Genomic DNA, 13,755 nt, shown 5'->3' with positions numbered 1-13,755 from the left:
GGCCCAGTGAGAGCCAATCGGCGTTGAGAACATAATTTCCACGTCCCACACAGATGCCGCACAAGCAGACACGCTGCCAAATAAAGAATGATAAATAAAATAAAAACAACAGCCACACCCATGTGCACAATGTGGCGATTGTTTTATTTTGTATTTTTGTTTTATTTGGCTGCATGTCAGATGTGCGTGTGACGTGGTAATGGTGACTCTGTTCATGACGGCGTTTGGCTGAATTATACCGACTGTGCAAAGTTCAATTAGGGACCGAAACTCCGGAATGGAGAATGATGCCCACCTATGACTATCACATTTAATTACAGTTCCCATTTATCTTTTACATAGAGTGTACAGTACTATCACACATATAGTTATGTAGCCATAGAAGAGGTATGTGAGATATGGTCCTTAGTTAGTGTTCTTTTTTTCCAATCACATATAAAAGTAAGTAAAGCCTTGAACTGATCTCTGTTCCATTTGCTGACATCTAATGCCGTAGTTGTTGTAAATTTATTCATGGCACTGAGCTTACTTGCCAATAGTAATACTGTATTTCAAAATTAGTTTGAGGAGATAACATTTAATCTTACTCTGGCTCTTTTGCTTTGCCAAATAAACCTGGAAATGGATTTGCCTAATAAGGAAACGTAGACATGGGGATGCACCCCATTACCTATAAGCAATGCCTGGAATGAATATTCATAGAAGTATTGCAGTATTCATTTATGATTTCTTAACAATTTTCTCCTAGACAAATCATCAATGCCGGGGATTTTGTTATTATATTATTGTTATAGTATTTTTCATTTCTATTTTTGTTAATTGTCAACTGACTCTTCCTTTCTCAAAGTAGTTAAATTGTGTTTATGTCCATATTTTATTCATGTTTTTGTTGTAACCCAATTTTTGAATCATGATCACATTGCTTCTTTACCCTGTTTCTTTATCCTTGATGATATGGCTATTATCTTCCCTCTCATTACCTTTTCTGCACTCTCACACAGTACAGAAGGAGAGACACGACCATTATCATTTAGAGATAGGTAGTCCATCAAATCTCTCTTGGGGGAGCATGTGGTCCATCGGTAGTTACACATTCAATCTTTGATGGTTGATGGTTAAAATGACCATCTGGGCCCAGGTATGAGGTACTTGTGATTAGGCCATGACCTGAATAATGATTGGTTCCATTCTATGTACCTGAGAGATATATTTCTCTTTCTAATCCTCTTGGGTGTTGGAATCTTCAAACATCCGTTAGTGCAGTCCGTCCTACCGTCCTTCTGTCCTTCTGTCCTTCCATCCGTCCATCCGTCTGCCCGCCCATCCGTCCATCCGTCCGCCCGCCCATCCATCCATCCATCCATCCATCCATCCATCCATCCATCCATCCATCCATCCATCCATCAAACCCCCCCCCACCCCCCCACCCAAAACCCACCCACCCACCCATCCATTCATCCATCCATCCATCCATCCATCCATCCATCCATCCATCCATCCATCCATCCATCCATCCATCCTATATTAACTGATTTCCACTTGCAACAGCAGTTATTTGGTATATATCACTAAGATAGTTCACTTATTCAGTACATTTATTTCATATTTGTGTGTATATTAAAGTTAATGATCAATGAAGCCAGTTACTGAACTCTCCATCTAGCTACGTATCTATTTGTCTGTCTGTGAGCTAAGAACAATCCTAGGTATCTTATTCAATGCACATCAATTTTAGCTAGATTATCAGTCTCCCCTTAGCTGCCTGTCTGTCGCTTTGTTTGTCTGTCCATCTGTTGCATACGGAAATTTTTGAGTATTGAAGCTTATTGAATGTACAATCAACTCATTAGCCTGGCTGTCTGTCTGTCTGAGGCATAGGGCTTTCATACCTGAGCTCCATGATGCTGGTGACATTTCCTGATGGGTAGATGCGTCGAATATAGTTGAAGTCGCCCACGTAGAGGCTGCCGTCGATGCCCCATGCCAAGGCCACGGGTGCAAGCAGCTTGTTCCCGAGTGCCTGGCCGTTGCAGCTCGGGCACGAGATGCTCCGGCGGCGTCCATTGCCCATGATGGTGGTGATGATGGGCGGCTGCAGCGAGATGAACTGGTTTTCACCACTGCCTTTGTACAGAATGCCTGCAAAGAATAATGGAAAAATAAAGACTGACATCCAGCTCAGAATAATTTTTATCCAATATTTTGTCACGTTTTTATTTTTTATCATTCTTACTGGGACACTCCCATTTCTTGTAATTATTTGTTCGTGAAAAGCATATATTGAATGTTCATCAGGGCTTTTTAAAAGACGTTTTGGGGTGTGCAAAAATATTTTTAAAAATAATAAAAACACCCTTTTTTGGTGGGGGAACCAGGTTTGCCACTTGCTGTAGACGTATGCCACCATGCATGCCAAGTTGTGGATGTGTGTTGCTTAATAATGTAATAACCACATTATTGGGAAGATGTTCCAAAATATGGTACGGATCATCTAATTGGGAGTGCGAGTGTTCTTAATCCAGTGTTCGGTGAGCTACTTTACCATGCATAATCGTAATCTTACGTCTCCAAGATTGCACAAAGTGTCTTTTATCGGCGGCAAAAACGGGGAAAAAAATGTCAAGGCAAACACTTGAGATGGACTTTTCCTTGACTTTATTCACAAACTTTGATGTAGTCATGAAAGAAGCGTGTTTTGGTTGCCGCACCCAATCTGTCAAGCTATCCACAACAGGAAGTTTGTGAAGTGAGTCAAAGCAGCTGGTAAGACGAACACGCTCGCTCGGAGAGCCACTACTGCCAGCACTGGGCTGCTTTTATCCCTCCATCCATCTGCAAACGATGCATCAGACTTTAGCATTGTAGCGCCTGTGATCAACAGATAGACACTGTATGTGTGATATGCTAATGAGGCCCCCTTGGCCCCCCTTCCCCACTGCTATGTGTCAGGATTTAACGTTAAAGAGGATGTTGCAGCATGCGAACATGACGGCATACTTGAGACAAAATATGAAGACCAACATGAAGCATGTGGCATCTGTTTTTCTGCTCCTGTGTTTTCAATCTTATTGCAATATCATACATCCACATAATCACTTGGTTTTTTTCTTTGCTAGTTGTCAACATAGTGGAGAAGCACTTGGGAACTGGGAAATATTTGACATGCGGTCCTACCAATAAGTCAAGACTGACAGAAGCAATCTGTAATGACTATCACAAAGACTTACTAGTGCCTGAGTGAAGGAAGGTTTTGACGGAAGCCAATTGTGTGGTGCTGCCTACAATGATGAACATGTACACTGATCAATAACGGAGAGAAAACTGTGACAGAACTGTCTAATCATCATGCTGTATGTATTGATTGACATGTAGGTCAGTGGTGAGTCTAAATTTCAGTCATCACACAAAGCACAGTATAGTGCAGTACAGTGGTGTCTTGAAATAGAAGTTGCATCCATTCTGTAACAATGTGCTAACAACACAAAATACTCACATCTCTAATCTCCCCATTGAAATGGGTAGAAAAGCTGGTTATTTGTTCCAACCTCCCCAAAAGACACCACATATATTTTATTGTAGCTTTAAAACAGGACAATTGCATTTTGTAAGATTCTATTTAAATATATTAAATATATAGTGTTGAAGAAGAATGAAACAGTTTGTACATCATGTTTGTGACTCCCAGTCATGAAGACACAAACCAATACTATGATATATACCTGCCTGTATTGTTATACTGTCTACATATGCTTATGTGCCAGTTGTGTTCAAATCTCCTTTGCTTTTAGCGCATGTGTCAAACTCAAGGCCGGTGAGCCAAATGTGGTTTTGATTCCAATCAGTCTTCCTCAAATCCAAATTTTAGGGCTGACTGTCCATTCTGTTTTTTGCAAGTGTCCAAATGGGATCTGGCACTTTTCAGACTGGGCCACACAGGTTGCTGTAGGAATGACGACTTGCTGACTTGCTGACTTGACGTGCTGACTTGTTTACTTCAGCTTAAGGAGCTTTACTGAAACTACCGTGGAATATCCACCTTTGGTTAGCATCTATCTATCTATCTATCTATCTATCTATCTATCTATCTATCTATCTATCTATCTATCTATCTATCTATCTATCTATCTATCTATCTATCTATCTATCTATCTATCTATCTATCTATCTATCTATCTATCTATCTATCTATCTATCTATCTATCTATCTATCTATCTATCTATCTATCTATCTATCTATCTATCTATCTATCTATCTATCTATCTATCTATCTATCTATCTATCTATCTATCTATCTATCTATCTATCTATCTATCTATCTATCTATCTATCTATCTATCTATCTATCTATCTATAGATAGATATAGATCTATATCTATCCGTCCGTCCGTCCGTCCGTCCGCCCGCCCGCCCGCCCGCCCGCCCGCCCGCCCGCCCGCCCGCCCGCCCGTCCGTCCGTCCGTCCGCCCGCCCGTCCGTCCGCCCGTCCGTCCGTTTGTCTGTCTATATTGCAACCTTGAAAGAACCCTGAAGAGAATTCTACATTTCCCTACCTTCAAAAACTCCCACAACTGTTGGCAGCTCAGTGGGATGTTTTTTTTTGCATTAATCTAGCAGAAGGCAAAGCTGCGTGATTGTTTTACATGAGTACTGTAACTGATAGTAACATTCAACTGGCGTTGGCATTAAACAGCTTGAAGCCTCCTTATTGAAGAATTGTTCTCTGTCTGCCAAACAGCTGCGAGTGGTAAATTGCGTTGAGTTCATTGCCACCATACAGAGAGTCAAAGTAAAAAAAAAAAAAAGGTCTGAAGCATGGCATGTATCTCATAAAAAAGTGTAAGTCGGGTTACACGTATGTATCACAATGAACTATTTCAGAGGTTTCATTCCATAACAATGAAGAGAGCTATTTAGAAATGTGTCACAGTTTATAAAGTATACAGACTGAAAATCTAGAAAAAGAGAATGTGACAGTTAGCAGAGAGCCCAAAGTTCAGCTGTAAGTTGCTTTGGCTCGCTTGTTTTTGTTTGAAGCAACACATGTACGTCTGTAATGCATCTTTGCCCTCAGTCATATTAATATTTATCCACCGTGTCGCCTGACTTTTCTCAATCCCCCACTGAATTATTCAACCCCGCTTTTCTACTTTTTGACATTTGAGATTTATGACCCACGTGGGGTTTTGCCTTTTCGTTGTGGGTGAGGGAGGCAGCGGGTTAGGGCTCGATATCCCTCCCATCTTCGCCAGCACAAAGATGAATCCAAATATCAGTGATTGTCTCCATGGCCGCCTTTGTATCGATCCCTTAACGTTGTAAACTTTGACTAATGTCTTCACCCCCTGACATGCTCTGCAGATGCATTTTCTATTCCTCCCCACTCTGAGTCATTCTTCATTTCTATGCCACTTCAAACATCCGCACATATAGCCAGCACTACCTCCCCTCAGCCCCCCACCTTTTCTTGCTCCTCTTCCTCTTCCTTGTATCATCTTTGTCATACACAATGAAGCAAATTGCTGGTGTTTGGTCTTTAGTCATATCCTCCACTTCATTTCTAGCAGACATACTCGCCTTGCCATCTGCAGCCTGTCTCCATCTAGGAAAACTGAAGATTGTGTCAGTTGTCCCTGTAAGATCTGACACAAAGCCGTGCCTATGCCTGAATGAAAATCGCTAGAATTGGTGGCTCTGTTCACAATGACAAAAAAATAATGAACGGGTATGTAATACCTTGCTTACAATTTGAAAAAAAGCTAACATTTAGCGGCAAGATTATGACAGCGACAACCAATAGGTGGTGCTCAAGGATATAATTGACATGTAGATTGGCCAGTGACAACTGTTACTGAACTGGCCAACCAATGATGCTGCATCAAATGATTGACTTGTCTATTACAACACCACAAATTGATTGGTTTGGTCCCAGTCTTCACTCAATCAGTGGTCAGTCTAGCTGGTATCTGACACAATCCTCACCGAGTCAGGTTACACATCAATCATTACACTCAGTTCAACGGCTTAGTTGGATTTGACTGAACTTGCCATTTATTGACAATACCTGGTACGATAAATCAGCTGTGCTGCTTGTAGTCATTGACGTGAGATGAAACCAACTAATTGTAGAGCTGTGTAATGATCGTCAGATAGACTGACCACTGACTGAGGAACTGACCGTTAACAAAGTAGAGTTTGTGACAGAACTAACCCAACAGAATGTCCAATCAGTGGCTACAACGAGTGACATATAGGTGACTAGTGAGTTCATGTTCATTACTTGCCTCACATTCCCAGCTCATCGAGCTCTGGACGATGGCCTGTTCGGAGGACAATCAACCTCCCCCACCCCCAAACCACCCGTCTCTTTTTCCAGCCTTCCATTACCATCCCTCAGGTAGTGTCACCAATGTGACATTGCCAAGGGCGCTCTAGTTAGTCCGTCAGGTACGACGGCTCACCCCCTGCCACTTTGTACCATTAATCATCTGGGAGGCTGTGATGTCAGAATGAAAGCTTCTGTTTTGCGTACACAACACGACTCAAATTAGCCCAGTATCAAAGGAGTAGATTCCAGATATAATGACTCCACCAGAATCAAAGTCAGTGCTGAACAAATGTTCCTGTGGATTGATGCCCCCAAATCCTGATTTACATCAAGATAGAACATTTTTTTCAAGATTTGTATTATCACAAGTTGTGAAACGTGACAAATTTAACCTGGCTCTCGGTGTGAAAGATCATCCTCTATGCTGATATGTAAGACTGACAAGTAGAATAATGAAGACCAGAGTGAAGCCCAATCAGTGATGCTGTCTAAAATGACTGACATGCAGACTGGTCAAATACCATATGAGTAATTAGAACTGTATTTTGCATTTTATTTAACTTTGGGGAATAGGCCAAGATTTAGGGATCTATTTTTGTAGATCTATGTGTGCTCATCGTAAAAACTGGCACATCTTGACTTTCCTGCTGAGGCAAGTCTAGTTTATCATGTTTGGGAATCACGTGCCATGTTGGGTGTTTCAGCATCCAAATTGCACGTTGGCGAGAGTGTGGATGGTTGTTTGTCCACGTGTGCCCTGCGATTGGCTGGCATAAAATTCTGGATGTCCCCTGCCTACTGCCCGGAGTCAGCTGGGATAGGCTCCAGCGCGCCTGCGACACTTGTGAGAATAAGTGGTTCCGAGAATGGATGGACACATATTCAAATATAGAGAAATATTTAGTCATGCATGTCAAAACTCCAACCTGTCATTGCCTCCAATAACTGACATGTAGACCAACCAATGAATAGATCAATCGATGACATGCCAACCATTATCCACTGGTCTACCGTTGTGCTGTTTGAAGCATGCAGATCATCACCTAATTGGTTGATAAATTGATTTGTGCTGTAGGAACTTTTACATTAAGCGACAAGTCATTTCTTGCATTTTAGTGAAAACGCCAAGAAAAAAAACAAAGCCTTGATCCAAACAGAACATCCCCACACACACACATTTACACAAACACTTTTGCATCCTACTGTGAGGAAGTTTTCTTCAGCCAAACTCGGGTGTGCAGAATTTATAAATATATATACTTAAAGACATTTTTATGCAGGCAGCTGTGGGCTTCCCTGTCATCAGCCTGGGAGCTTGGCGTGTGCACGTGAAAGCGCCAAGCTCCCGTACCAGCTACAGCCCAACATGTCACTAGTTTGATGGCCGCCGCCGAGGCGGCACCATCGACATCAAGCGTAATGCGCTGTGACCAAGCGTCCTTGAGGGAAACGACGCAAAGCAACTTTCATCTACTCGCTAACAATGACAGTGAAAAGCCAAGGGGGGGCTGCGGTACAGTTGAGGTTTTTGGGGGCTGATGCAACAGAGTGGTCATCACACTCGGGTGTGACTGGTGTGTATTGTAAATTAATAGCAAATGTGTAAATAAAGAGAACAGTGACAGCTTGCAAAAGTGACCCCAGACTTATTGTGTGCTATTTCTCCCGTGCTGAACCTCAGCCGACCTGCTGCGGCACTGCAGCTAAGCAGCAGAAGCATTTCACATATTTACCCTACCAATAGGCAAGCATTTAGTGATACAAATCATGAAGCATCCAATCAGTGATTCTGTTTTAGATGGCCAAACTGATCGGATGTTTATTAAGTGGTGCTGACTAGTCCACTGATCCTCAATAGAATCAGCCAAAACAGTGATGCAGCCTGCAATTATTGACATGTAGACTGGCCAATGATCGAAGACAGAACCAAGCAATGTGACATGTTTGGTCCTGACTAAGTGAGTCAGAACTATGACTCATGACTGCCATTATGTTATGTAGTGCGTATATGTGCCGTAACTAACATTGATCTGTCCATCCAACAACATTCAATCACTGAAGACCTTGTTTATAATGTGTTCCTTGAAGACGCAATGCTACACAAACAAAAATTAAAATTCCACATGTCTGTTTCCAGTCACCGCGTCATCCGCGTCATCAGCTCGGCAGGAGTTTCATTACGCTGCTCTACGTTTCTGCAGTTCAATTAAAGTCCCAAGGTCGCGTGTTTGTTGCTGCATTGTTGTGCTACAAAAGAGCCACCGGTCGCACCTATCCGTCTTTGTTAGAGATGTTTGTTGTCGCATTCCCGTGCTAGCGCGGCCCCTCGCTTTTAATCTGAATGTGCTCTCGCATCCATTGAGTCAATGTAATTTTCTAATCAGAGGAAGGAGAGACGAATAGGTTGGAATGTCAAGAAAACCGTGGCCTCACATGGCCCTCTTAACTAGTTGGTTCCACTAATGAGGACAGTGGCCAGTCCAAATGTGTTTCCTCCTTTCAAGTATTTTTCTGCCTTTGAAGAGACTTCCACTATATTAGCAATAAAATATGTTTGAATCTGCCTCTATTTAAACTCTATAATGAATCAGCGGTCTTGGTGAGTCCTCAGTAAAATGTTATTATTGGTGAGGGGAGCTTGGAGGGGATGCGGCGTAGTGACTTGAGAAAAAACAAGTTTCCTGGGAAGAACATTACTTTGCATGGAACACCTATGGGAAATCTTGAAGCTGTCTTATAATTACATTCGGTACCATGTTTGTTTGTACTCTTTGATCACAAAAAGCAGCAACTTTGATCGAACTTGTTAGTAGGCAACCCGTAGATCAAGCTGACCAAACACATTTGCCACATCTTTTTTCCCCTCTTCTCTCTGCAGCCAGGTTTATTGCAAATGAGAATCGGTTCTCAATTGTCTTACAGGTTAAATTAAATAAAAATATTTTTACATAACCAATGGGAAAAGCTTTAGCGACACAACCATCAAATCAGTGGTGCGAGGTGTATGATTGATTGGTATGATTGATTGGTAAACCGACCATAAACTGACTGAAGACACTGACAGGACCAGAAAACTGTAAGCAAAGTGTATGATTGACTGAAGACTGACTGAGCAAAACAACGGGCCAATGAGTGGTCATGGCAGCAATGAATGACATGAGAAATGACGGCACAATCAGTAATACTACATGCTTTGAGTGATGTGTAGACCAGCCACTGCCAGCGTAAAAAAATTCCAATAATTGGTAACGCTTGCAATGACAGACCGGTGACTGCGTGACGATAGTGATGGAAAAGCGGCTGCCTTTGGTGATTGCCTGACCAATGAGTGCAATTTTCAACGAGCCAACTGATCTTGACAGGCCAACCTAAGCTATTTTCTAACTATATTCACAACAGATGGTTGTTTGTGCAATTTTATGACAAAAAGGAAAAATAAACTATTATCAAACCCGTTGGTAAACAACACATTGATCAAAGTGACCAGAGAGGAAGTGAACAAAATATGGTGGCTAAACATTGTTATGTCAAACCAGTATGATGTTAAGAACAAAAAAAAAGTCGCAAAAATGGCACTGTTTCAGATTTGGCTGGGTTTCCACGGATACCAGTGCTGTGATAGTGACACTGTGCTCTGAACTAAGTCATGTAAACATTTCCACGGAGTGTTCTATTAGTATTCTGTCCTCTCTTGCTTTGAACAAATTATTCTTTTAAAATCATTTTTGCTTGAACTATATGTATCAAATTATATGGTTGAGGGATTTCAGCCAGATGAACCAGCCCGTGCACCTTCTTTGATGCATCCCTAGATGATGAAAGCGAAGAAATAAATGTTAGTGTTGCCCATCTGTCTATGACAACTCCTTTATGTGACTAATTTGGACAAATTTCTGAGCAGGATCCTCCATGTACAACCCACTGTTATCATTCTTTTGACACACTGTATAATAATTATTTAGGGTCAGGTCTTAAAACAAACCAAATTTTGCAAAAAACATGTTTCCCGGTGAGCCCAGAACACAAATCATCAGTGGCTGGATGGGGGCTAATGAGGACTGGAGTTGGGCACCCATGTTCTTGGGTATTCTTTCAAACGGGACCCAATCACAGTTATGTGCCCTTAAAGGTATGAACAGTAATTGTAAAGCTATTTTGTGCTGTGCCATCTAATGTAGATAAACATAATTGAATTCAAAACCTAAGCCAGATTTGCAGCACAACAGTACGTCTCATTAGATACTACAGGTGTTCCTAATGAAGTGGTCCTTCAGTGTATCCTATATATTGCTTGCTACTGTGCTATAAAAGATCCGAAGAATATTTAAGAAGTAACAAGCACAGCTCCTCAATATCGCCACTGTGTGCTGAGCAGGTTTAGGAGGTAAATAAATTCATATGAATGAGTCACCTGCTTATGTTCAAATTAAATATGAGACACTTTAATAAGGTACCATTAAAGCCGCTGAACCTCATTAACACGGTCCACCTCGGTGAGCCCCACTTATAGATATATTGTTATAAATAATCACTGCTTTAAGAAGGGAAAGGCAATATTTATGCAGTTTTTACAAGGCGAAGCATTGCGTCAGCGCTCCAAATAAAAATCAATGGCGTAAAATAACTGGTAGTGCGTTTACAGTCCCTGAGAGGAGTTGGGTATGTGGCTCCAAGGTCCTGAAGGTTGAAATCATTTGCTGAGGAAATCGAGCGAAGAGGTAGAAGAGGAGATAGCGAGACGTATGGTTTATTTGGAAATGTTTAATTAATTCACTCATTCCAATGTAATTCAATAGATTTTTTATCTCTCCTTTCCATGGACTTTACATTATTTCTGCATATCACCGTCTTAAAATAATGGCCTCAGTTACATGACTTAAGCCATTATATTAGGAGGGTGACAATATTTTTCCAGGAGAAAGTCTTCTGTTGTTTTCTTTGCAATGATGATGATGATGACGATGATGATGATGCTGTGCTTGCGTAACCACGGTTACCAAAGTAGCACCACAGGAAAGGGAAATCTTAAGAGCCATAAAGGAAGACTGCTAATGGCACTCAGGGTAGTTAATGTTGATTTGGACAGGCCATCACTAAAATAGCACCGCCTTTAAGGTGAAGTGTTTTTCACAGAAGCCTGAAAAATGCAGGAACCAAGTAATGTATCTAAAAAAACATGTTCCTTATTCTTTGTTCTTGACGATACGTACATGATATTTGTCCTCTTTATATATATTCAACATTGTATACAGATGGTCACTTACATTACAACTACTGTTTCTTAATAAGTCTCAAGTTGATTTTACATTTCGGCCCCTGAATTTGCTTACACACAGTCAATGTTTACATTTTCAGCCATTACCACAGCTGATTGACAATGTAGACCATGATTGATATGCTGGGATGAAAAAAACAACCTGGTCCGTATTATGAGTATTTCCTAGTAAACAAAACTGGAAAACAAAACACTTGGTCATGGCTCCTAATCCTACTACTGCGATGACAAATATTACCACTATTAAAAAAGGAGATTTCGCAGAAAACGATGACACTGGACACTAATAACACTGACACTATTAACATTAATAACTGGTCAACAGCAAATATCCAGGCATTTAACTATATGCCTCTAAATGTATTTTTGATTCTGATTTAAAAAAATATTCTTACTTTTTCTTCGCATCATCATCATCAGAGTTTTTAGATATTTTCATATTTTACTTCAGTTTGGCTTATAAAAGCTTGCACAATACTGATTTTCCCACACGTTGCAATTCATAACTAACTCCACATGTTGTTCAAGCTAACCCTTAATTATGTTACTATATCACATCTTATGATATTGATGATGATGATAATGAAAATGTGATATAGTAGAGAAATTGCAAAGGCAGATTTGAAACACCACAAAAGCAACAACGAAAATTACTTGCATCTCTGATTAAAAATGTAGTCACTGTTACAACTCCTCCTACCAAAACAATGTAGTAACTGTCCAGAAAAAAAAGAGAACACTTGGTCATTCAACTAGAACAATTACTACTTCTAAATTTGGCTCACAATTGATTTGAAATGCCACTGACTTTGCCTACACAAATGCAATGTTCAAATATATATAAAGATATACATTTTGACAATTCCACCCATTACAAACGATGATTGGAAATGTATGCCAAACATTAATATGCGGACTTAATGGGGACATCTCTGGAAGACTACCAGTCAAACATTAAACAAATCCAGGTTGACATGTTTTAAAAAAAGTTGTACAAAGCCCAAATGAACCCTCACTGGTGTAGAACACAGTCTCCTTTGCAGAGGTATAAAAACAAAAAATACCATCACCCCCATGTACAGATATTAGAGGGCTTTTGAAGCCGATCACGACAGTAATGAGCAAATGAATCAGTGCGCAAGTGAGCCATGCCGCCATTCGAAATCACTCGGTGCTATCATGAAGATGTGCCCTTTTGATGAACATGCTGCTAATGACATTAATTCAATATAGCAAATGAGTTCTTTGCTCACTCATCTATCTGTGGCGCGTTAATCAACAAGTACAATAAATGTAAAATAATCTCGCGCGCGGCGCACGCATGAGCAGGTGCAATCGAATCCCTCTTGAATGTCGGCTGGGTTGCGCAGGCGATTCATTGGCGCGCGTTAATGCCATAGCAATTACAAGCAGCCAGCCGCGGGCTAGTGCGCCTTTGTCAGCTCACCAGCCGGCGACCCCTTGTTCTGACGCAACATGCATTTCGGCACAAGGACGCTGTTCCAGTTGTCTGAGACAATTTGTGTCGCGTTTTATCTACGAGTGTGTCAAGGTCGTTTGTCGTGTCGCACTGACTGATGCGATGAGGTTTAGTTTGCTGGGGAATATTGACATACCGTAATAGGAATTTAATTTGGGCATACAGGAAAAAAAAAACGATGGTTAATTAATCGCTTGGTGGCATCGAGACAAAAGTGAGTGAGTGCTTGACTTTCATTCTGTAGATTTTGTGGATTCAGTCTCAGCTTGTTTGCTGTCTAAATAAGCAGACAACATAACGGCACATCACAAGAGTTTTGAATATTCTGAGTGATTCTCCCAGTCTTAGTGCAATTGATGGAAAATGTAGTGAATGCACAACTAGTCTATGAAAAGATTCAATTTCAATTTGCTGTCTGAAAAAGCAAAGGACATTCACATTCATATCCCAAATTAATGTCTTTGAACACTGGAATTCAGGATGCTGCCAGTCATAATGCAATCAAGACAAAAAAGTGCATGACTGCTATTGACAATCACCACTACCACAACGACCTTAGACTGGATCTTAACAACACTTGAATATGTACTACTTCTACAACTAATGCTACGTACCAGCAGACATGTCCGGAAAAAGGACGATACATGGTCACCACTCTACCATTGAACACTGTA

General features: G+C 40.9%; 1 protein-coding gene across 1 annotated transcript in view; it reads right to left on the bottom strand.

Moving 5' to 3' along the window:
* Window positions 1–13,755, bottom strand: part of LOC147061083 (teneurin-3) — a 168,275-nt gene that overhangs the window by 22,623 nt on the left and 131,897 nt on the right. The window contains exon 20 of the mRNA XM_085905468.1: window positions 1,890–2,139. Within this exon, the coding sequence (XP_085761594.1) occupies window positions 1,890–2,139 (250 nt within the window). The remainder of the gene's footprint in view (window positions 1–1,889; window positions 2,140–13,755) is intronic.

Source organism: Syngnathus leptorhynchus, chromosome 2 (assembly GCF_054491065.1).
Source record: "Syngnathus leptorhynchus isolate UIUO chromosome 2, UIUO_Slep, whole genome shotgun sequence".
Classification (NCBI taxonomy): Eukaryota; Metazoa; Chordata; class Actinopteri; order Syngnathiformes; family Syngnathidae; genus Syngnathus; species Syngnathus leptorhynchus.
Note: the sequence above shows the minus strand (reverse complement) of the source record. Positions and strands in the feature narration are given on the sequence as shown.